This window comes from Corvus kubaryi, unplaced genomic scaffold (genome assembly GCF_017639235.1).
Source record: "Corvus kubaryi isolate FWS band 111438036 unplaced genomic scaffold, C.kubaryi_AGA036_p1.0 133, whole genome shotgun sequence".
Taxonomy (NCBI): domain Eukaryota; kingdom Metazoa; phylum Chordata; class Aves; order Passeriformes; family Corvidae; genus Corvus; species Corvus kubaryi.
This window is the reverse complement of record NW_024580667.1, coordinates 31,016,477-31,042,156: the sequence shown is the minus strand read 5'-3', so window position 1 is coordinate 31,042,156 and position 25,680 is coordinate 31,016,477. Positions and strand designations below refer to the sequence as shown.

The 25,680-nt window shown below is 39.2% G+C and overlaps 1 protein-coding gene across 3 annotated transcripts; it reads left to right on the top strand.

The window, feature by feature from the left end:
- ASMTL (acetylserotonin O-methyltransferase like) lies at nt 1-25,680 on the top strand. 3 transcript variants are annotated; one of them, XM_042042058.1, is made up of 14 exons: nt 1-142; nt 1,131-1,262; nt 2,952-2,999; nt 3,633-3,697; nt 4,696-4,757; nt 6,732-6,840; nt 10,594-11,008; nt 13,931-14,093; nt 15,870-16,054; nt 17,766-17,895; nt 19,033-19,176; nt 19,674-19,796; nt 24,472-24,531; nt 25,011-25,175. In XM_042042058.1, the coding sequence occupies exons 1-13, from the start codon at nt 50-52 to the stop codon at nt 24,510-24,512; spliced, it is 1,710 nt and encodes a 569-aa protein (XP_041897992.1). In that variant the 5' UTR covers nt 1-49; the 3' UTR covers nt 24,513-24,531; nt 25,011-25,175. The 3 variants fall into 3 exon arrangements, with proteins under 3 accessions (XP_041897992.1, XP_041897982.1, XP_041897974.1); XM_042042048.1 differs by lacking the exon at nt 24,472-24,531 and having other exon boundaries at nt 25,011-25,680; XM_042042040.1 differs by lacking the exons at nt 24,472-24,531; nt 25,011-25,175 and adding an exon at nt 21,894-22,942.

Sequence of the window (25,680 nt, the reverse complement as noted above, 5' to 3'; positions counted from 1 at the left end):
CCGCCTCCGAGCAGCGCGGAGCAGAGGTTGAGGACCGGCGGCCGCCGCCATGGTGTTGAACCCGGTGCTGGGGAAGCTGGTCAGCAAGCGGGTGGTGCTGGCCAGCGCGTCGCCGCGCCGGCAGGAGATCCTCACCAACGTGGTGAGTGCGGCCGGCAGCCGCTCGCCTCGCACGGCCGGGGACTGTGGGCAGCGGCGGCTGCCAGTGCCGGCCCGGGCCCGCGGGGCCCGACGCCTCCCGGCCCGCCCGCCCCATGAGACCTGCGGGAGGGGAGCGGGCGGCATGAAGGAGATGCCTCCTTTCTGAAATGCACTAGTGGAGAGCAAAGGAGGCCGTAACCTGTCAGTCAGGCCGTTCAGCTCCTGCGGAGGAGCGTGTCGGCCTCACCGGGCGGGCTGCGGGAGGCTTTTGGTTAGTACTTGGGTATTACCTGCCCAGCTTAGGTTGCTTAGTATTACCATTCTTAATAATTCAACTGATAAATTGAGCTTAAGTGGAAGGAATAACTTAAAAATACAGATGTGTGGAGAAGCACAGAGGTTCAGTCATGCACTGAGTTATTAGAAACATAGCCTGCCTGCTGGGTGTAGTAAATGTACAAGTGTAACATAGAGGCAAAAAGCTGGAAGAATAGTTGGGGTTTCTTTTGACAAAACCAATCAGAAACTGTCCGGTTTTGTTTTCTGTTTATCGTGTGTATAAAGGCACATAAAGTGCAGTAAAGCTCCTGTAAGAATTTGCACTGTTGCAGTAAAGTGTTATGGATGGATTCAATAAAAAAAAAAAATCCAGTAGTATAATCTTTTGTTTCTGAAGTGTGTACGTTTATACTGTTAGTTTTTGTATGATGAGAATAATGACGTGATGATTAGGTTCTAATAAATAAGGGTAGAATCAAATACACACACCTGTTTTGACGTTCTATCTGATTTTGTTTTAGATTGCTTGCAAAGTGTACGTATGCACTAAACACTGATAGGAGCACTGGGGGGTTTTTTCTGTGTGTGTTTGGGGGGAGGTGTGTTAAAGTGGAAAAAGCAGATGTCAAACTTTCTACTTGTTTAATATGCCTTGGGAGCAATGTTTAATAACGAGGTCAGATTGACTGCATCACTTTCCTGTGTTACAGGGCCTGCGTTTTGAGGTGGTTCCATCCTGGTTTAAGGAGACACTTGAAAAGTCATCTTTTACAGCCCCTTATGAGTATGCTGTGGAAACAGCAAAACAGAAAGCTCTTGAAGTAGCAAACAGAATGCATGTAGTAAGTTACGATTATAGCAATGAGCTTTTTGGCTTTAGGTGATGCATTTTACTGTGACTTAATTTGCTTGCACTGTTTAAGTGATCCCTGAGTCCTTTCTCTTCACTGAAGGCTAATGAATGCTTTCCTGTCATTTGTGAAAGACAGTGTCTTGAAATTGCCTAATCAAAAGTCTCATGCCTGCAGTTCAGGCTTTCCACAAACTGAAGTGGCCTGCATCTTTTGTCAGCATCACACCTAGTCTTGTGTGGGATATATATTCCATAGTTCCTTTGAACAGTCAGGTATATGGCCAACCTCATTCTAGGTATTTGTTGATTGTAGAGACAGACTCCATGGAAAAACTCTGATGTGATTGCAGTGCTTTGCTGTATCTTTCACTGATCGAGTGACAAGAGTAACTCAGAAACTCTGAGTATAGGGGTACTGGAGGAAAGCAGAAGAATTACTGTTGCTTTGCCAGAATGTTTTAAACCAGAATTTGTCTTTTTAATTTTAAGAAGGGAAAACTTGATGTGATTTTATCCAAACCAGTGATGCAACTTACACTATCAGTGGTATTTGACTTATGCCCTTGGCTGTGATCACTGTTTGAGCACATAAGGCTCTTTGCTACCAGAACCTATTTAAAAGTCTAGCTGATTAAATCTCACAAAATCGACTGTAATAATTTCTTAGTAACAAAGCTCTGAAAGAGAGGGGTATGTTTGTTGATCCTATACTAGTGGCAGAAAAAGAATGTTGAACACTTTAAATGAGCAGTGTTGCCAGATGTCACCATTCTTCAAAGCAAATATTGCATGATCTCCAATGTAAATCGTTACCCAGGATTCTGTCAACTACTTTCTGGACAATGGCACAACATCGGAGAGTGGATTTTAAACCCACCCTCACTAAATGACTTACTTTGGGCTTTCATTGCAAAACACTGTGCTGGTGATAATGCTAGTTCAGTGGATTTCAAAATGCTTCTTCATACAGGAATTACAAGAATTAACTCCAGGCATCATTAAACAATTTAAAGCACATCAACAGTCTTTCTCTAGAAGAGTAGCCTCCCTATAAATGTTGTATTATGGTAGTCACACTTGCAGACAGATTTCATGTCATGCTGTGTTAAGTAAGAGTTATGTACTTTATAATATGAAAGTAAATAAAAACTTAGCTATAAGGACAGGTACAGTTTAAAGTCAAGAAAAGTCTACAAGGAATTTTACATGCCACTACCTCTCATATTCAGAAAACAGACTGTGTATGTTCCCTTTCAAGAGAAAAAAAGTGTAGCTAAAAAAATGGGGTTTATTTTTCAGTAAAATTTTGCTTGGAAGAATGATCCTAGAGGGCTGTATTCTCTGGCTTCCAAACATTAGGTACTCCTTTAAAAGAATTGTTTGCCACCTTGAAGACCAGATGGAGTTTTGAGAATGCACTTTATTTCCTGGATGCATTTATTCATCAGTAATATATTTGGGCAAATTTGTGGTTTGAGACTGGTCTGCTCAAGCCTCACTTTTATGGTAATGTAAATGATTACTATTTTGGAAATAGTGCAAAAGGAGAAACAGTGTCTTGTTTTCAGGTCAGTGTAGAGCCCTACTTCTAAACTAGTAAACTGCTATTTTCTTACCTTAAAAGGTTCTCTTCTCTTTGCATCTTCTCACAAATGCCTTTTTCTTTATGCCTTTGCAGAAACACCTGAGAACGCCTGATGTTGTCATAGGAGCAGACACTATTGTGGTAAGAAGTCTTCAGTTATTTAGCACTACTTTAATTTATGATGAGCGTAGGAAATACTTGTATCTTTGGGTTTAAAGTTTGAAAGCTGCCTTCATTGAAGTTATATCTGCATTATATTACATCTTTTGGGGTTTGTGGCTGTGGCTTTTAGGGTTTTTTTTTCCCCAACAAGATAATTTTTGAAGTCTTGAGAGCTAGAAGCCTTGCTACTGGTTTGGGGATACTAACACTGCTGTAAGTATTGCATTGGATCATCTTATATGTAATGGAAATTCTCAGGTGATTTGCCTGTCAAGAAGTCCAGATCATGGGAACTGTTCAGTGTTGTGCCTTATAGGAGGTCACTACACCTGACATCTTCACAGAGACAGTGACCTGTTAAGGGCAGAAAAAGTTGAATTTTTCTTTTGTTTGAGAGCTGCAGTCACTGGAGAGTAGAGTGTGGTACTCCTGTACTTGACACTAAATTACCTGTTCTACCACAGTGTCTGTGGTTCTTGCTCTACTCAATAAACTCAAGTTTGAAGCCCTGGCTGAAATCATGGTTTAAACATAATTTATGACCTCAATCCTGTAATACTCTGACTCAAAAGTAAGAAAAAGCAGCACACTCACTCTGTCGTTCTGTTTTAGTCTGTGGATGAGCAGATCCTGGAGAAACCAGTTGATAAGCAAGATGCCTACAGGATGCTGTCAAGGTCTGTAGTTTTAAGTAAGAGATGAAATCTGAAGATTCAATTTCTCCATCACCTAGATTCTCAAAAGGGTTCCACAGAAGGGATACATGCAAATTTTCTTGGGTTTTGTTTTGTTTGTTGTAAGTTTAGTAGGTCAATCTCTTAATTAGGGATATGAAATGCACTTAATATTTAGCTTTTTAGAACTCCCGGAAAAAATGCAGACAAAATGATGCATCTTTGCATCTATCCAAAGTGTCAAATGAAAATTTTCAGTGTTTCATCTTACAATTCAGTGTGGAATCTTGTGGGGAGCAGAGCATGTGAGATGCTTCTGATCACATCCAAACATATCTTGGCTAATCTTTACGAGGCTATTCTTTAAACAGTCTCTTCAAAGATTCACATTGCCTTGCTATTATACATCTACTGCTTACACAGCAGATAATAAAGGCCTCAGAACTAATTGGCCACAGCGTGGCACTCCAGAGCCACTACAGGAGAGAGCCAGGGACAAGGAAATTTGGGCTCTTCCTCTACACTCTAGCTTGCCATGGGATCTCTGGGGGCCAGTCTGAATGAAAGGAGAACATATGCTCTAGTTCCCCATTACATGTTTAGTCTGAGTTGCATCACCTAGGATTTATTACCAGCTTTCAGTGAAGATGGTTGTAACAGTAGTGTTTATGCCAATTGGCCTTTTCTAATGCTTTTGGAATAGTCACTTTCCTGATGTACAGTGATTGAGCTGATACCATGGACTACTTTTATACAAATGGTATTTTGGAGACTTGAAATGACTGCAGCTTTTGATAGTGGTTTTTTTATGTGGTTATTTTTTTGTTTGTTTTGACAATGTCTTTTCACTGATACTGAAATAAAATGTATTTGTTTGGGGCACATGTCAGATTCATTGAATGATATATTAATGTAGTGATCTGCTTCTCAGGCTGTAGCATTATAATCATGTAGAACATTTAATAAGACCGTTGCTTAATGGATATTTTTTTCCCTGACAGGTTGAATGGGAAAGAGCACAGTGTTTTCACAGGAGTGGCTATTATACACTGCCACAGTAAAGGTACACATAATTTTATTACAACTCAGTATTTGTATTAAAAATTTCTCCCATTATAGCTTGCACAGGTAAAGAAACAGGATGAAGATGTTTCATATACAGTCTGAATTGGTTTTCTCCTCAGGAATTACCTTATCAAAATATAACTTAAAGACTCCCCACTAAAGCAAAACTTCTTCCTCTATTCAGTTTTCACACAGGAAGGAAAGTGACAAAATACAATGGAGTTTAGAAATACTGTCTCTGAAAGCTACGAGACTATTCCAAAGGCCAGTGTAAGTTGTGGAATATTCTAAATTAAGTTCAAGTAAGGTACTACAGACTGTGAGACTGAGCTGAATGTGATCCATATCAACTTTATTCTGTGTTGTGTTTACACCAGGTGAGGCTTAATGTCTCAGACTGTTAAGAGGTTGTAGGGAGCAATACACCAATGTTCTTTATCAGATAGTTTATTGAGAAAGTGAGTGGTTTTTATGTAAACGGTACCATTAATATAAGTTGAGGAGTGTTTGAGGGGCATCATCTGATAATTGTGTCAATAGTCTTTATAGTAGAGCTTTTGCAGGCATCATTTCTGTGACATTTCACTGGACAAAGTCTTTCTGTAGACAAATTAACAGTTTTTACTCTTTTCTGGAATGATTTCTCTTAACTCTTGTAAAAGAGAATTAAAGTTAGTGATGTGGTACTGCTAGTATAGTAGAGGGAGAGCTGCTGCAAAAGAAATAAAACGTTACCAAGGGGGTCCTGTGAGCAACCCAGCAATGTAAATAATGCCTTCAACTGTTTACTCTAGGAAGAAAGTTAAGTGCACTGAACTGTAGCAGTGATGCTATAACAGCACATCTCATTTGAAGTTTACAAATTTGAACTGCATCACAGTCACATGAATCAAAATACCTTTGGTCTGCATATTCCCCAAGACATGCAATCAATTGAAGAAGTTTTGTAGAATACATTTGTAGTTGCAGTTTATTGTTACAATGTGTTTCTTAACTTGTTAAAGATGAAATTTCCATTTTGAGCTGATTAGAACTTTTTATCATACTGAAAGACATGGTAATCTGTCTCCATATGCACTGATTTTCTTATTTCATCTGGGTCATTAAATGTTTGGCTGTTTTTTTTTTTTTTCACACTACCACCATTAGAAGTTGGTTAGCATTCTTCCCTTGGTCTGTACTGTAGATATTTCTTACTCCTCCTCAAGCATTTCCACTGCTACCAGAACTGTGGTAACAGGAGATGCTGACCTTGGTGTTTATAGAAAAGAGTAGAGAGAGCTGCTAATCTGTAATGTGCACACTCGTTTGGGCAAGGCTGTTACCTTTTGAACATGTTTTGGGAAAGCCTCTGTCTGCAGTGACAGCAGGGTCACAGTGTACCACGTGCAGCAGGGTCCTTACCCAGGCATGCAGTACTTTATTGCACCTTCCCTCAGCCACTTCCAGCTACAGAAGTCTGAAATAATCTTGTCATCTCTTGAGGGATATGAAGATGAGTGATGGTTCCTGATGGGACTGCTGGATACCCAAGTCTGAAGTGCAGGTGCAGCTGCATGTTCCCACTTTTATTGCAGCTACATGTTGAACTCTGATGTGTTGTTAAGAGTTCTTCGACAACAGTCATAAAGTTGGAAGGGTGGTTATAGCCTTCTTTGTACTCACTGCTGGATGTGTGTGCCAGCATAAATAGCTTTGTGTAAGCATTGTTAATTTAAGATTATCTTCCACACAGGAAGAGCAGTGTGTTAGCCCTGAGCCAGGATGGCAGGGGTTGAAAATGCAAACTTTTACTGTCTTGGGAAAGTTGAGTCCACTGTACCTAAAGAACATTATTAGTCATTTCATACATCTGTGTAATATATTTAATTTTTCTCAAGCAGAATTGTTAAGTGATTAAGAAATAAAACTTAGATGTTATGCTCTCTAAGCCACAATTCCTGTTTCTAATAAGGCCTCTTCCTTTCTGTAGACAATCAGCTAGAGATGGACATCACTGATTTCTATGAAGAGACTAAAGTAAAATTTTCTGAGCTGTCTGAAGAGCTCTTATGGGAGTACATTCATAGCGGGGAGCCAATGTAAGTAAGACCCTGATGCCACCACACAACACTTGAGAATAGGCCTTAGGGTACATTAAGCCACCAGTGTAAAACATTGTCCTGTGTTCTGTGACATTTTGCTGTGTGTATGATAAATGATAGCATGGGTGATGCAAGGTCACTATTCTTTTGTTCTTTTGTGAAGCTGTCATTTCTTCAGTGAAAGTGAGCTACCTTTTTAGAACCCTAATGAATCTGTAAAGTGAAGTCTTGAAATATTCTGGATTAGAGCAAGTGCTTGTGCAGTATACAATTATTTCTCTGTTAGCAGAGGCATTCAGGGATCTTTGATGCCTGAGACAAGGTATAGTTTTCATTATAAACAGGTGAAAAGAGTGAGTGTGGGATAATCAGGGCATCGTGGAACTGTATTGGAAGAAGATAGAACTCAGTGTATTTAGTCTATCAAAATCACTGCTCTGATGCAAGGAACACCAGCTTAATTTTCACTTATCCTTGTGATAAGTGAAAACACAGTTTGTGTGTTCCTATGCCAAAATTGTCCTTTAGCTTATGTGTACCTGCTACACTGGTAATAAGATTACTGACCTATATAGGCAGCATTTACAAAGACAATATACCAGACAACAGTGATTCCATGGAAGAAATAGGATGAGAACAGAATGCCTTATTACTACTCCTAAGATGAAGTTCACTAGATTGCTAAAAAAAAAAAAAAAATATATATATATATAAAAGAAAAAGTACTTATTTGGAGACAACAAGGGAAAAAAGGACTTTGTCTTTCTTTTGCGTTAGCTGAAGCCTTGTGAAGGCATAGTTAGGACTGTGGACTGCATATCAAGTGATCTGATATGAACTTTTGTCTCTGTAGCTTCAATTCTGGCCGTGTAAGAATATAAATTGTGGTGGTTTTTTAACTCATTTGTGCTATAAAACAATAAAGTCATGTTTTACTAGGGAAAGAGAAACCAGTGTAGACTTTGGACATACTTCAATGCTTATCTGTAAATGAGGCATACTTTGTGAACATGTAAGGTTCACAGTTTATTGAATAGACTGATATTAAATTGGATTATATGGAGAGAATGTTTTGGCAAGACTACAGCTTGAAACAAATTCCTAAGTAGGTTTTTGGAAGGTGATGTTTACTATGCTAATTAGTATGATACTTAGATTTAGTGGGTCATAAAGTTTCAGTTTGAAGGAGAAATTACCATGGATTTTTAGGAAGAATGTCAGATTGAAAATAATTTTGGAATATTCTGAGTACTTCCTCTGGGAGCAAATATGCTTTAGCAGTGCTTTGCTGCAGCAAAACGGCCCATGAGCAGTGCTGGGTCATTCTGTTCATTCTGCTAAACAGGCCGTGTGACATCAAGGGTTTCTCAGGGACCAAAGGTTCAGAGAATGTATTTCATTACTCTCTTAGGCAGAAGCCAATTGATCTTTGTTTATATAATCCTGAGGATAGGAATTTGTTCTGACTTTGCAAAGGAGCTACTAAACACAGTGTCCTATAAATTTTGCAAAGCACTAAGAAGTATTTCACAGCACTTTTTTTTGGTTGTCTGTTTTTGTTCCCTCCTCCATGGCCACTCATACAGGTTACACACCTATATGCATACAGGTTTTTCTAAACACTGTATTGCTGTCAAGTGACCATTTCTTACTTTAAAAAAAACCAACTAAATGGCGAAGTAATTTTCTGTAATAATATAAGACTTAATGATCACATGAAAAAATAAAAGAAAAATTACTAATGCTACTGAGGATTAGACTGAGTTCTTCTTGTAGCAAGAAGAAAATTGGCATATAGTATTTAAGTCAATCACTGGTGACAGAGACTAATACTAGAAATACATAGCTGACCTAAAGTATGGGTAAAAAAAGGCGGGGAAATTGCTGTCTCAAGGTAGTCTTTGGTGAGGCTATAAAAACCCTTAAATTTTGGCTGCAGAAAGATGTTTTGCTTCTTGTTTTATTCTTGTTCCTCTTTCTAACCAAGGATTTTCTGCTTGCAGGCAGTGTCTCTTTCTTCTTTTCTGTCTATCTGTAAAAAGCAGGCTGTACCACAGTAATCCTAACTGTTTTGGGCTTGTATAATGAGTAGACTTAGTTTCTGCCAGCCTCTTTGACCCAGCTTTTTATTCTGTAGTCTTTCCCTTATGAACAACTTTCTCTCTCTGCTTACAACTTCTAGCCTGAAAATCCTATGTGGTTTTTTAGTAGCTCTCATCTGATGGCAGTGAAACCAGAGGACCCTACTGCAGTCTGGGAAGAAGGTGATGACAGAGCCTAGAGCTCTACAGTTTGACTTCACTGGGAAGTAATAAAATGTAGAATGTAAATATTTTCTTCAAGATCCAATCCCAGAACATAAAGTGTTGTAGAAAAATAAACGTGTGGCCAGTTGTGTTAATGTTCTTGCTGGGAGTATGATACTGCTGCTTTTGATAGTCCTAATGTTTTTTGCCTCCCCGTAAGCATATACCAAAATGACTGCAACTTCATTTAAAAATGAGAAGACATTTTAGTCATTAAAATAATCCTAATTTAGTTGATGTAAGTCATAAGAATGTTAAAAAAGAAGTAATAATTTAAACAATGACAAAGTTATAAGGTAGTGCATACAATGCAAGATTAAAGGAAAATCTCTATTCCCCAATTTATAGCAATTCAGAAAATCCTACTTGTTGGGACACCAATTCCTCTGTTTGTTTTAGGATGCTATTAGAAATGGAATCCAGAGATAAGTACTAAAAATAAAGAGCTGTTCCTGATCAAATCTAAGGTTAAAAAATTAGCAATATTTTTTTGTGTAGTAACCTTCTTTCTCATGCATAAGATTGCATAATTCCATGCTACCTTAAGTTAATGGATCTGAGGCTGACTGACCTTTGGTTTCTAAGCTTGCTGACGTAGCTTTCAGCTTCTGTTGTTATGAGGAAACATACTTTTAACTGCCTTGTTCCTTGTACGAGAACAGTAAAATTGTTGGGTCTACAGCAGCTTATCTGACTTGTATGTATTTCCATTCCACTCTGTGGAATTTGCGTAATTACGCCCATTGTGCCAAATTACCAATATTACCATGACATCTAAGAGCACAGTGTTGTGAACCACAACTCTGCTTCTATCTTGGTGGTTGCACAAGAGATGGATAGGGCTAAATGGAGTAGTGGATCTTGTTTGAATAAGTTGCTCTTTCCCAAGAAAATGCTGTCTTCCCAATCCTCATTTCAGGTATTCCTGTGACTGAGATCTGCAAGACACATTCTACAATCATTTGAATTCTAAGGGGTCATCTTTGTTGAGCTCCTTTGGGACCTAACATTCCTAAAGGCTTTTCAGCCTCTTGTGGAATTGAGTGAGGGTCAGTATGCATCTGGTGACCCAGTGGCAGTGTTGGTCTTGGTGACACTTACTGTTACCTTTTTGGTAGCCACGACTTGGCAAATGCTGAGTACCCTGTGACAACACACTCTGACTGCAGTCACCTGCTGCTTAGGTGACTGCGGCACTTGCGCTGACTGAAGCATCAAGACCTTTGGCTAGTCACCCTTAGTGGAAATACTGATCCTTATATTTATCTTGGGATTTAGAAATTGAAGTGTTGAGCCTAGCTAGTAGATTTAATCTGCTTCTAACTCAGAAGGTACACTAGTTTTTATTCCAGCCTCTGCAGTACTGGTGGATTATTAGTGTTCTGTGATACCTCCACCCTTAACCTTAATTAGATCGATGCTGTTTTTGTTTTCTCTTCCCCAGGGACAAGGCTGGTGGATATGGTATCCAAGCCCTTGGTGGAATGTTAGTTGAGTATGTCCATGGAGACTTCTTGAATGTGGTGGGATTTCCTCTGAATCACTTCTGCAAAAAGCTAGCAGAATTGTACTATCCGCCCTCTAAACATAATGTACAACGTAAAAAGTACGACTCTATCCCTTCTGTGGACACTTTTGAGAACCAAAGTGATGGAGAAAGTGAATCTTCAAATTTCACAAAGCAGAAAGGTGCTAGTAAGTTGGACAGCAGTGGGATGCATTCCTCAGAAGCTGAAAACAGTTCTGGTGTCAGAACTGGTTTTACAGTGCCTTTGGAAAATCAGAATGGAGTGTCACAGAGTGCAGCAAAACTTCCATCCAAAATTCTAGAGCTGATGGACGGTTTTAGAGCTTCAAAGGTAAGGGAAGAAAATATAAAACTACTTGTTACATTGTAGTCTGATACATTTGTTTCACTGTACTCCAGTATGTACCAGTTATGTGAAATACTTGAGCTGGGGAAAGAATGTATTAATAATTAGTAAAAAAGGACCACTGAAGTTGTGGAGAATCTAAGATAGCTGAAGCTTCTGGTGCAGTGCAAACATTGTTGGGTTTGGTTTTCTGTATTTGTTTTTATGTGTTCTATGAAATGTCAGTTACCTATTTGATAATTTTTTCTCTTGAGTTGAGAGGGAAAAGAAGTTGGAGATTTTTTTTTTTGCTGATCAGAAGGGTACAACCAAGCTGGAATTTATTCTGCAGAGAAAACATTTAATGTGGTTAACTCACCTGACTTAAAACTGTGACAAAAATTGTATATACTATATTTCCTTTCTAACTTCTAATGCTTTGCATTAGAATTCTGTGGAAGATAGTAATTTTTTATTGCCTCTTAAGAATAATATTTTTTAATAACCTGTTTCATGTTCCATGTGTGTTTAACTGAATATCCATGCTGTATCTGATGGAGGCATACTCATAACAGCTCACAAACAAGGTCACATGCTCTGTGCATCAGCCAAGCATGATGAGAAATGCATAGGTGGACATTTTAAGTACTCCCAGATTTTCTACTCATAGTTCCAGTGTAGCAAGGACAATAGTGAAGAAGAAATGAACAGTGATCATTCTAATAGATCACTGGTCTCCATCAAGTTATTTATGTTTTAGGAAGAAGTGAAAAAAGTGCTAAAGTGGCGGTGAAATGCAAACTTGGAAATAAAGATATGACAGCTTTAAGGTGAATGGAGGGAGGCACACCAGACAGTGAACAATAGTTTTGCTGAAACAGTGGAGAGTTGTGCTCAGCTCTGAAGGAAGACTGTAGTGTGATCATGTGGTGTAGATCTGTGGGCATGCTGCTTGCAGGCATGTGCTGCTTGCAGGCATGCAAAGCTATGCTGAGAGGTTTGGAATAAAGTGGCTTTGAGGTTGCTGCATTTGTGAACTGCTTGTGTATCCATAGGGAGCAGTGTATTTGAATGGGTGAGATGATGCTTAGCATTTCTTCAATTCAAATAAAAATAAATATGGAAAATCATCAGCATGTGGTTGTATATTACTTATACTGTTTACAGTGATGTGATGCTGAATTCCGTTTTATGCAGTGAAAGACAGTGGAGGCAGGAAATAAAAGGAGGAGCTTTGCTTTCCCACTACTCCAGTGTAAAGTCATAGTATAAAGTACTGAATGGTGTGTTGAACTAGTCAGATTTATTTTTTTGGTCTTCATCATGGGCCTTGGTAAAATTACCAGTAGCAATGTATTGTGATGTGACAAAACTCATCTTTCCACTTGTGGAATAGGTTTGAGCAAACAAAAGCATTTATTTCCACAAAAACTCTCAAGTTTTTTTCATTTTGATTCTTGAATATTGCTTCAAGAACTTTATAAGGCAGACTAGAATCTCCTGCAGGTGAAGATGTTGCTGCCTATTTTACTCTGAACAGCTCTGTTGCAGAACAGGAGGGGATCAGGATTAAATCCTTCGAAGTTAAAAAACTTTGAAGTTTACATGTTCGAAATTTACATAATCTGATCTGTACTCAGATCTTTCACATTTTTTCTTTTTTTTTCTTCTTTTTTTTCTTTTTTTTCTTTTTTTTTTTTTTTTTTACACCTGAGAATTACTGAATGGTAGGTCAGCCAAGCTTTCTGCCTTATCTTCTCACCTTCTTTTTCTTGTTCTAATAGTTTACAGTTGGTATCAGTCTAAAGCCTGGACAGGTCTCAGAAGCCATCTGGTTGCAAACTAGATGTAATTGGCTCAGTATTGTGAAAGTCTGAATTATAATAAATCCCACCTGTATGTTCTTATTAGAGTAACAAAGGAAACTGTAGAAAGAGGTGAAGATGATAGAATATATAGACACCCAGTAGCAGACCTACCTCTCAAAGTTATTTCCCTTTGATTTTATTAAGCAGAATGTCAAGGCCCTTCTTCCCTTGATTACCTTTAGTTTTAAATTTCATTATAGTTACTTGCAGTTGTAAAGAAGTGGATTCTGTGATTGCTGCATTTGCCTCCATTGTTGTGCTCTCCATAAGTTCTTTGGGTTTAGGTGTTTTACCTACTTCAGAATACAGAAATTGCAAATTAATTTTGCATGGAGAGATATATATTACCACATCTCATTAACTTTACTCTCTGGTTTAGTTAGCATATCTTTTAAAAAAGGTTCGGCTAAGGTTTTCAACTTAAGACTGCCATTGCCCATGAGCATTTCTTTACCATGAGGCACTAGCTGTTCTCTCATTCCCATTCCATGTGTACACGTCCTGTTAAGGTGTGCCAGGAGTAAAGTTGTCCTGGGAAGTTTTATTCTTTTTGTTCTTAATATTTTTTGGGTTTTTTCTTAATTTTAATATAATAAAGACCTGTATTTTAGCAACTGAAGCTGTTACGCTTAGTGGAGAGCTTTGAGTTCCTTATGTGTTGGGTATATAAAATTTAATTTGATCTTTTGGTCTTGGTTCATATGCTTAAGAATGTTCCATAAGGTCAAACAGCCATATAGATGGGGAAGTGCTAAATAGCTGAATAAAGAAATGGGTCGTCATAAAGAAATGCGTCTTCATACAAAATTTGTAGGCTGCATTCCAGAATACTGTGAGTTCCCTTCTCTCCCAAACACTGTTACTAAAAGTGCTGTTACTTGGCCAAGATACTGAAACCCTCTGAGAAGGAAGGGAGCAATTTTTAGGAGGTTCATTAAACTGCGTTGCAGTAGTTTAACAGTAGTTGTGTAGAATAATTCTAGGCAAACAGTATAGTTCTGTTTTTTTGATTGCAGTCTTTTAAATGCATCATGATTAACAATTTCTTACCTACACATAGGCTCTGTTTGTAGCCTCTAAGCTGAAGATATTTGATCATCTGAAAGATAAAGGTCCAATGAAGGCTGTGGATATTGCAAATGATGTTGGAACCTCTGTATGTGGAACTGAAAGACTCCTTGATGCATGTGCTTCTCTTGGATTACTGGAGAAAACACCACAAGGTGATTAATGTATCCTCCCTGCAACTGCATGTGGTACTGAAAGACAGGCAGGACTGGAAGAGATGCTTTTAAGGTCACAGGTTCTGACTTGATATTGTGGATAACTTGGATTTGGGGAAGAGGGAAATGGATTGTTACTCCTTTGCTTTTGTTATTAGTAGCTAGAATTGTTTCATATGGGGGTAGGCTTTATGTAATGAACACATTCAGGTCTCCTTTATGGAGACTTTAGATTGTTTTTGCTCTCTGGACATAATATTGAGCAAATGGCTAAGAAAAGGTTGCACAGACAGCAAGCAGTGTAACAGCTCAGATGTGTCATCTGCACTTGAATCACAACAACCCCATGCAGCACTACAGGCTGGTGGAAAAGTGGCTGGGAGGCTGCCCAGTGGAAAAGGACCTGGGGGTGTTGGTTGACAGCAGCTGAACGTGAGCCAGTGTGTGCCCAGGTAGCCAAGAAGGCTGATGGCATCCTGGCCTATATTGGCAGTAGTGTGGCCAGCAGGACCAGCGCAGTGACTGTGCCCCTGTATTCAGCACTGGTGAGGCCTCACCTTGAATCCTGTTTTCAGTTTTGAGCCCCTCTTGACAAGAAAGACACTGAGGTGCTGCAGCATGTCCAGAGAAGAGTAATGGAGCTGATGAAGGGCCTGGAGCACAAGTCTGATGAGGAGTGGCTGAGGGAGCTGGGGGTGTTACACCTGAAGAAAAGGAGGGTCAGAGGAGACCTTATTGTTCTCTACAACTACATGTAAGGGTGCTGTAGCCAGGTGGGAGACAGTTTCTTTTTACAAGTAACAAACAGTAGGATAAGAGGAAACAGCCTCAAGCTATGCCAGGGGAGATTTAGATTGAATATTAGGAAAAATTTCTTCCCTGAAAGGATTGTCAAGCATTGGAACAGGCTGCCCAGGGAAGTGGCTGAGTCACCATCCCTGGAGGTATTTAAAAGGTGTGTAGATGTGGTACTTGGGAACCTGGTTAAGTGGTATACTTAACAGTGCTGGGTTAAACGTTGTACTTGATAATCTTAGAGGCTTTTCCATTGAAGTGATTCTATGTTTCTTGCTAAAATAAATGTTAAATTCCATTCCCTGCTGCAGCAGTACAGTCAGTCTTCAACAGATGATCAGGGTTTTAATAAGGAGAGTTCTGCAGTGTGTCCCTCTTCATAGGCAACTTAAATTTTAGTGCTCCTAACTGGAACAGTCCTTGAAGGTGTATGTAAGTGAGGGAGTCAGTATTAGAATTAAGTTTTTCAGTCCACACTATGTATTTCTAAGTTTCCAAGTGCATGTTTTACATAGTAAGACTTGAAATGGTGAAGTGCCAAGAAAAGGAAGTAAAGGAGTCTTTTTAACTCTGTTAGAGGACAAGACAAATGAAAAAGCCCTAAAGGCAAAAAATATAGTGGAGAAAGCTCGAATTCAGGGAAGAAGCCATAATCTAAACAAAAATACAGTCAAGAATGAGGAACTTCTAATACTGTCCCTTGAATATTAGGTATCTGAGATACTCTGGTTTAAAATAAAAATAATAAATCAGTGTGTATCTATATTTCCAGCATCTAAATTCTTTTTATAAACTAAGTACTTACTCTTTTAAGAATGACAAGACTTTTAGAATTAATTACTTTTTCTGCAAAATTTGTACTACTAGATCATAAGATCAGGATTTACTAGCTATTTATGCAGGAAAATATGCCTTCAGATTTTAAACAACAGTTGTAAAGAACTGAAACAAAACTGGTTTCAATTGTTTTCTTTCCATAAGGTTACAGTAATACAGACTCAGCAAATACCTACCTGGCCTCAGATGGTAAATACTCACTTCATGGCTACATTATCCATTCTAATGATCACCTTTGGCCTCTCTTCACAAACTTGGAATCTGCCGTCAAAGAAGGGAGCAGGCAGAATCATCGAGCCTTTGGAAAGAAAGCAGATGATCTATTTAAGGTAATATAAACTCTTAACTAGTATCTGAACCAGCTGTGAGGAGCCCAGAACTGACCTACGGGCAAATGGGACAGAGCTCAAAGTTTGTCAGTCTCAGAAATGGTAGAACTACAATGTAATTCACTAATCCCAGGCTTCTGTTCCCTTCAACTTTAGGCTACGTAGTGGAGTAGAAGTAGTGGAACAACCACAGAATATATTGGGAAATTCAAGTGCTGAGAGAAGTTCTCCAGATGAAGTGTTCCCGTCTCACTGACACACTCTCAGAACAACCTCTGGGCCTGTTTAGTTTCATACCAGTTAGTACCTTACCACACATGCACTCCTTCCATATTGGATGCCAGTCTGTTGATACTGATGTGCATCCAGTTTAGGCTGTGCTGTATAGTCAAAGCTGGTTTGTGTTGATGCAGTGGAGAAGTGATCTAACCTCCTTTATGAAGCTTTGTAGTTTTGTATAAGCTTCAAGCTGATATCTATTGCTGATAAAATTGTAATCCTTCTGCCATCTGTTTCAATCTGTGGCATTCCTTTCCCAGTGCTAGCCCAGGTGGATGTGATCAGACTGGAGAATCACTTAGGGTTATAACTAGCCTAACTTGTCGATTACCCATCTTGTGAAGCAGGTTGAGAGGCATAAATATTTGTACCTGTGTTAGCAGAGAGCTGGTACTGTGAGCAGGAGAATATGTCAGGACTTCATCTCTGACAGCACTGCTGGCTTAAATTGTACTTCAGACTACATCCTGATGTCCTTAATTTGTATTTAACTTCAAGATGGTAATGGAGGCTTTCTCCTGAAGGAGATGTCTACGTCCGTCATGTATAGTCAATGGAATGAATTAAGGACTTCTAGAGACTTAAAAGTTCTGCTAGGCTCATGTTGGTACTTAAATAACTGGAGGACAGAAACTCCTTTGGAAATCATTCAGAGTCTTTAAAGGGAGTTAAGGTACTTTGCTTCAGGATAGCTGTTGCAGTAGATGCCTAAATTTATATACAAATTAAGTGGTTTAATGTACATGAACTGAATCTCATCCTTTGTTAAACATCTGGGTTATCAACTTTGCTTGGGTGATGCTTGTGTCCAGTTTGGACCTGGGCTCCATATGTGTACAGGATGGTATGTCTGAGCAGAATATATGGCCTGTCTGTGGTACTGTGTGCATTACAGCCTGGAGATACTTCCATTTCATGATAGAGTCAAAGCCAGCCCTAACTGGTGAAATCTGTATAAAAGTGAAACGTAAAGGGATTTGTGTGTATGTATCCTTGAAAAGGTATAGGCCTGAGGTTCTGGTACTGAATGCTTGCTTCTTCCCTAATCAGAAAAAACAGTATGATCTTTAATGTTTCTGATTTATGGTATGGTCCAATTATCTAGTTATTTTCCCATCATGGGAGAATAAATGTTTGAATGAAATGAAAGCAATTTGTGAGGTTATCAAGAAGGAACACTCTTGTTTTTCTTTGTCTCCTAAATCTATCCTTTCAAGATGTCTGTGTGATCAGAATTCTTGAGGGAATGCAAAAATCTGCTTATCACTACAGCAAAGGATTTGGATGAGCAAATAGTCAGTGGCACTTTTAAAAGACCTTTTCATTTTGGGAATTCTTATGTTCACCACATTCACCTACATCCTTGGTTGTACATAGTTTTAGTTAATTAATGAAAATAAACATCAATTACTCTGCTTTCCCCCCTTTTTAGGACTATTATCACAGCCAGGAGGTAAAGCAACGTTTTATGGGTGCCATGCACAGCATTGCTCACCTGACAGCAAGAGATGTGGCTACAGCGTTTGATCTTTCACAGTTTAAATCTGCTTGTGATTTAGGAGGTATGGCTTGTAACTGAACTTCTATGCAAATTAAAGGGAAAAGCTTGATTTCGGTTCCATATTTTATTATTTAAAAGATATGTATATTTTTTACTAGAACTGCAGTAATATTATCTACTGTTATTTTTTTCTGATATTGCAATGTCAGAATAAAAGAACAGTGCAGCTAATTGAAAGTAGAGTTATCTAAATGGTATATGAATGGTTTAAGATAAGTGAATGTTTGTCTCAATCAGTTACACAATTCAAGGCAGAAAAGAAGAGAGTTTGTGGCTCAGGTGATACAGCACTGGGCTGAGAGTGCCATTTTCAGCAGTTTTGTTCTCTCCTTAGAGAGCAACAACAACTCTCCTTAGGAGAGTTGCTCTCCACTACAGCATATCCAGGATTTTCAAAAGTAATGAAAGTAGTGAACTGCCACTACTGGGGTGTCAAACTTGAAACACTGCACTGCTAGAACAAAAGCTTGGGTTCTTTTCTAGTGGGTTTGTTTTGTGTATTGTTGCAGTTATTAATATCTAAGATGTCCACCAAAATGTTGAAGACCAATGATATACCTAAAGAAACTTATTTTTAGCATTCCTTTTTTTGCCCTCCGCTTGGAGCGGCGAGAGGGAATGTTATTGCCATGGGAAAGATCCACTGAAGGAAGCACACTTTATTTTGTGCCTGGGGAGGTGGACAGCATGTCAGAGGAATTAAGCCCATACCAGTACAAGCATTGCCACTTGTGCAGAGACTCCAAAGCTTCACAATCTTTACTGTGCTGGAGAGTTTGTCAAATTCCATGTATCACTGCTTTGTAAATGCTAAACAGTTAGAGGTGCTCTTCAACAAGTAGAAGTCTTTGCCTTTTCATTTACATTTTGATACTCCCAAAAAAAGCCTGAGGTACCAATATCAAAGGTCACATTAGCAGTTCTGTGTCAGCAAGGAGTCATACCTGCATTCCACAAGCTTTAAAACCTTGCTCTAGCAATTAGGAAGTCCTGTTGCCCATGTTAGTTGTGGAGCTGACTGTCTACCTCTAGTTCTGATGGGATGTCTTTATTTTAATGTTATATACAGCCTTGTCCCAAAAATGTCTGTAAATTCTGGGAGAAAATACTTGATTTGACTTCTTTAAATTTTTAACAGGTTGCACTGGAGCTCTGGCTCATGAATTAGTGCAAGTATACCCAAATCTTAAGGTCACAGTATTTGACCTTCCAGAAGTCATTGCAAACACCTCTTACTTTCAGCCTTCAGGACAACACACTGCTCCAGTGACATTTGTATCAGGTAAATGTAGCACGCGATCTTTTGTCTGATTTGTTATCCTTGAGCATGGAACAGGCTCTTTTGCTGCTCTTCCAACCCCAAATATATCTTAGTACAGGGCAATGTAGGTTCAGCCATGCTAAATGGGGACATTGTATTTTTTAGTTGGTGGGGATAAAAAATGGTTGGAGAATGTGGCTAAATAAGTATGAATTAGTAATTTTTTGAATACCACTGGGAGCAGAGGCTGCATGTGCTTGTCTGAGGCATTTCATTTCTAGACAAGTTTAACATGGTGACTACAAAGAACTTTGTCTCCTTCCCTGCTTTAGGCTTGCTCTCCGTTTTTGTAACAGAATTCTTGCCTGTGATCTGCTCTTTAACTACACTTTCCTTGCCTGCAAATCAGGGCATACCTGTACCTGTTCATTCTTGTTACTTTTGTACTCTGCTGAGCACCTTGTTTTTGTAGTATGTGCTCCGTGGTTTCTGTAGGAATGTACTCTGTTTTCCAACAGGTGACTTCTTCAAGGATAGTCTTCCAGAAGCAGATCTTTACATCCTTTCTCGTGTTCTTCATGACTGGCCTGATGAAAAGATACATGTGCTATTAAGCAAGGTATCAGCTGTTTGCAGACCAGGTATGTTGTTTTTGTGATGAAAGGTGCATGTTAATGTACCTTTAATGAGTACTGAGTAATTCTTTTTTAATACGAATGTACGATATTCTTCTGTTCAATCGTAGTAGCCTTTGCTTGAATGTCTAGGTTTGCATTATGATAATACCTACTAAGAAAAAGAAGGAAACAAAGCTGCAAATAAAACTATGTATGTTAAGCTTTTACTATCATTGCAGGCTTCACATACAGCTATATCATCTCCCCAATCTCTGCCATGCCCAGTCTTATTAAGCCCTGTATAATCAATTAACTAAGCATGTGCTTATTTCTGTACATAAAATTAGCCTAACTAAAGCTCCTTTGGGTTAATCAAGAAGCAGCAGTTTGTTGTGCTGTTGGTTTGCTATCTCAGTAGTGTCCAGAATATGGTAAACTGGCTGAAATTCTGTACCACTTTATGCACACGTACCAGGAGAAATATGTAGCCTCTTTGACTTTCTACTACATTTGAATCATAGAATCATCAGAGTATCTCACATTGGAAGTGACCCATAAGGATACTCAGGTCAAACTCCTTGCTTCTTGAAGGACTAACCAGAACTAGTTCATACGACTAAGAATGTCATCCAGATGCTCCTTGAACTCTGTCAGGCTGGTGCTGACACTGCATCCCTGGGGAGCCTGTTCCAGTGCTTACCACCTTCTGGGTGAAGAACCTTTTTCAAATAGCCAGCCTGAACTTTCCCTAATGCAGCTTCATTCCATTTCTTTGTGTCCCATCACTGGTTCACCAGAGACAGCACCTCCCCTGCTACTGCTCCCTTTGAGGAAGTCGTAGATGGTGATGAGGTCACACCTCAGCCTTCTGTTCTCCAGTCTGAACAGATCAGGGGACCTCAGCTGCACCTCATGAATGTTGTCCTCATGGCCCTTCAACATCTTGGTCACATACAGTGAGGCATGCAAAACTGCACACAGAATCAAATAATACACTGAGTTGAAAGGGACCCATCAGGATCCTCAAGTTCAACTGCTGGCCCTATGCAGGATACCCCAAGGGTCACACCATGTGCCTGAGAACATTGTCCAAACACCCCTTGAACTCAGACAGCCTTGGTGCTGTGATCACTTCCCAGGGAAGCCTGTTCCAGTGCCCAACCATCCTCTGGGTGAAAAGCTTTTTCCTGATACCTGACCTAAAGCTCCCCTGACTCAGCTTCATGCTGTTTCCTTGAGTCCTGTCATTGGTCACAAGAGTGAAGAGATCAGTACTTGATGCTCCATTACCCCTTGTGAGGATGTTGAAGACCACAGTGAGGTCTCTCCCCTCAGTCTCCTCCAGGCTGAACAAACCAAGTGACCTCAGCTGCTCCTTTTAAGGCTTCTCCTCAAGGCCCTTCACCATCCTTGTGGCCCTCCTTTGGATGGTCTCTAATAGCCTAATGTCTTTTTTATATTGTGGTGCCCAAAACCCCACACAGTACTCAAGGCAAGGCAATACCAGCACAGAGTGAGACAATTGCCAGAGTAGTGATTTCGCATCCTGTGCTTGATGCACCCCAGAACACGGTTGTCCCTTTGGATTGCCAGGGCACACTGATGACTCTTATTCAGGCAGTATTAAAGATCAAAGAAGACAAAAAGCAGAAAAGCCTGACCACTAAGATCATCTGATTCCTTAATCCAACTGTAGCTCTGAAGTTTGTTTCAGCGGAGAGCATGCAAAATAAGACCTAGCCCATAAACTATAATCCTGATTATGAGTTATGAAAAAAAATTTGTGGGTGACTGTCTTAATCTTCTTTTGCAAAGACTGGGGTATGACAGATACTTACAGGAGTTGTTTGGTTCAAATAAAAGCAAGGCTGAGTTTAAGAGCATAGGCAGGAAGTGATCTGAACTTCTAGAGACACTGCTCTAAACTCTCCCTTCTTTTTAACAATTAAATGATTGCTTCCAGGAACAGATGACTGAAAGTAAACTTCTTTCACTGATTTCCACTGAAGACCATTTAAAAATCAGTCTGAGGGGACCTCTGTAACTGTCTCTGAGCAAAACATTTAAGTTAAAGCTAAAAATACTTAAACAGCACCACTTTTGGTTGTTTTGGAAATGCAGGAAATGCCTTGCTAGTGGCAGAAACTGTGCTTGATGAACAGAAGACACACCCTTCTGTAGCTGTGCTACAATCCCTCAGTATGACTGAAGGCAAGCAGAGAAGCGGCTCAGAATATAAACAGCTACTGGAGAAATATGGATTCACAGATGTACAAATTAAGATTACAGGAAACTTACTAGATGTGGTTCTGTGCTTCAAGAAGAGTCTGTCACTGTAGTGTACCCAGAAGCAATGTGGGATGCTGAATTTTCACCCCCTTGTGCAGTACACCCATCATCAACCAGCTTGTATGGGCAGTTTAGGAGCATTTTGGCCCTTTATCTGAAGCATAATTGTTACAGGCCTTGGATACAAGTTGGAGTGCAGCTTCTGCAGGAGTGAATTCTATGCATTTTAAAAAGTGTCTGGTACAGGCCAAAACTCCTGCATGTGAAATACCTTAATGTCCAGTTCTTCTGCAGACTGCATTAAGCTTAGACTTGACCTAGCTGTGTACAGCATGTCAAGTTAAAACTGCCAGCTTGTATTGAGCTACATTAATACCTTATTTTTTTCAGACCTTAAAATTAAAAAGAATTCTTGCTCTGCAGTGTATTCAGTGGTTACTGCTCATTTATATCAGAAATGAAAAATTAGATAATATTAATATTAAGTATTGTACCACCATCTGCCTGATTTGGGGATGTTAGTCCTGTTTTTTACTACTGTGTGGGACTTTACTCAAAAATATCTCAAGGACAGTCTCTTTTAAGCACTTTTTCTACAAGCAAAAGTGAAAACAGAACAAACCTCAAACATCTTCCTACAACAGCTATAACATCACAGAGGAACTTCAGCAGCCTCTGACCTCCAGCCACAGTATGTACCTGCACAGGCTCCAGCTGAGAGCTGTTCATATTGTGTACTATCACTTCTGGGGTTTTCTGAATATGGTTGAATGACCATATATGCTTTCTGTCTCATTAACTGAGATGAGTTTTAGGATTTATGTATAAACCCTTGTATGAAAATTAAAAAAATAAATGTTTCTTCATGCTTCAGTCTTTAATTGGAGAGCCTATTTATAGCTTCAAGTAATTTGTCACTAATGTCACCTCTCCTAATGTTTATTTCTCTCCTGATACTTCATTGAAATTTATTTTTTTCTTTTTAAAGTGTACTTTTTAGTGGAAGCCTCTCTGGAGATAAAGGTTGCACTTTCAAACTAGCTTTCTTCTCTATCAGTTGTGAGTTTCTTGCTTGTCACTTGTACAGCAATAGTCCCAATAAACCAGTGTGAAAGAGGCTGTGCCAATACTGAATCACCAACCTCAGCAAATTAGAGAGGGTCAGTGAGGAAGGTTAAGAGTTCCATCTGCCCGGATGTTACTTAATCAGGAGTTACTTTGCTCCTTGACTAATGGGTAAAGAAAAAAAGCCACAGATTCAACTCATCAGGAGAAACACACTTACTACAGAGCATTTTAGGTGTAAAAATCAGGGAAATGTAAGACTTTACCATAGTGGGGTTTTTAATTCTTAGCAAAAGCTTTCTATGAATGGAAATTTGACTGATCTCATCTGTGCAGACATTTAAAATAGAAAAGGCCAAATATTCAACAAATGAATAAATTTGAAATGTTTCTTTTCCACATTGACATGAAGCTTGCTATTAGCTTAACAGGTTTGTATGTTGAGAGAGACTTGTTCTTGCAATCAGATCTCTCACAGTTATTCATAAAACTCATAATGCTGTGCTTTAAGCTGCTCTAAGCTGTTTGAGTCAGAAACAATGAAATCCTAAAGTTGGCACACCTGTAACTGTCACAGACTTTAAAACTGTGCCCCTAAGTACTATGTCTCTGACTGTAAAACTTGAATAGAATGTGTCTGGCTACCACACAGCCTTCATGTACTCTGTCATTAAGGCACAACACTAAGCATTAGTCCCTTGGGCATGGTGTCTGTTGTCCTGCACCACAGGTTTGCTCTCTTGGGATAATTAAGCATTGGAGTAGGTGGTCCAGGGATGTTGTGGAATCTCTGTCCTTGGAGGCTTCCATGTGAGAAGCCCTGAAGAAGCTGAGCTGATTGTAGAGCTGCCCTGCTCTGAGTGGGAGGCTGGACTAGAGATCTCCTGTGGTCTGTTTCAGTCTCAGCTGTTCTACAATCATTTGATGCAGCCTGGACACCTGGGGAATTATAAGCTTATCTTATTAATATACAAAATGAGTTTTCCAGTTGCTCTGAATATCTTTTGCTGACTGGTAGAAGGAGTGGATTTAATCATCTAACACTAAAAAGATTTTCTAAGCAATATGCATAACTGAGGAAAATTGTCCTGACATGAAGAATGAGGGGGGTTAAACTTCAAAACTTTTTGATGATTATTAAATGTCTGAGGTTTACAAGTTGGAATGGCTCTGAAGAGATTGTCTTAAAGGTCAGAAAGATATGAATGGTATGCAGCACTTAATAGGAAAATCACCATGAACTGCTGCTACTTTGATCTGAGTTGGTGCAAGGCCAAAAGGCAAGTATGTATAGCAATGCTTGTTTTGTCAGTAGCCCTCTCTTGTCTTCCCTTTCCCCTCACAGGTGTGAATATGGAGAAAAAGACTGTGAGTCAGATCATTTAAGTTCTGCTTTCATCCTTAGGTTAGTCCCACCACAAAGAACTTGGGTCCTACAGAATAATGTACAGAATGTATTGAACAGAAACATTGACTTCTCCTCTGCTTCTGTAATGCTTGCCATTCTTCTCTCTGCTTGGCATCATTTCATTATGAATGTGAAGCAACAGTATATCCCAAAGTCATGCAACTCTATTCCTGTCTTACTGTTTTCTATAGTCCTCATGACAAGTCTGCAGAAGTCATCCCCTTTTCTCCTGAAAACAGAGACATGCCTTGACTTGTGTTTGATCACTCCATACTGTGAAAGGGAATTTCCTGGGGTTTGTTAAGAGGAGTGGATTATTCATTTAATAGTGCATTAGTCCTTTAATAGCACAGTAAATCCATAAATGATAAAGGAAATCACCCAGGTCTTGTAGTTTGCACCCCTGTATATGGTAGCAGAAATTTTCTTGCCTGACAATGGATTAGAACTGTTGCATGCATTTGTTTTTAAATCAGGGTGTGCAGTTTTGCTGGCTGAAATGGTGTTGGATGATGAGAAGAAGAACAGGAGCACAGCTCTGCTGCAGTCTTTGAACATGCTTGTGCAGACAGAGGGAAAGGAGAGAAGTGGCTCTGAATATCAAGCCTTGCTGGAACAACATGGATTCACAAATGTTAAAATCAGAATAACAGGAAATTTATTAGATGTCATTCTCTGTGTTAAGACCTAGAAAAAATGGATTAAGTAGCAGTCTGGATGTCTTATGTTTGATGTTTTGTAATCATGCAAATACATTCTCAGCTTCCTATCAATACCATATACAAGTAATGTAACAAGAAATGTTATATCAGCTTTGTGGTGTTACTTTTAAAAAGGGAGAAAGATTGATTACATTTACTTTAGACTTCAGTAAAATGATGCCAGAGGATTCTGTGGCTGCACAACACATGAAGGACACAAATGGTGTCATCAGCCTGACGGCAGTATTCACACTTCTGAGAAATCACTGTTTCTTCATACTTGGTGCAATTAGAATAGTAGAGTTTTTAGACCAGCACACATTGCTTTGCCCTCTTCCAGGAGGTTAATGTTGGTATCATTTTAATGTCCTTTGGCCCCATCAACGTCCATTTTAATATAATTTTATGTTACACCTTCTACGGTAAATAAACACTCTCTAATCAA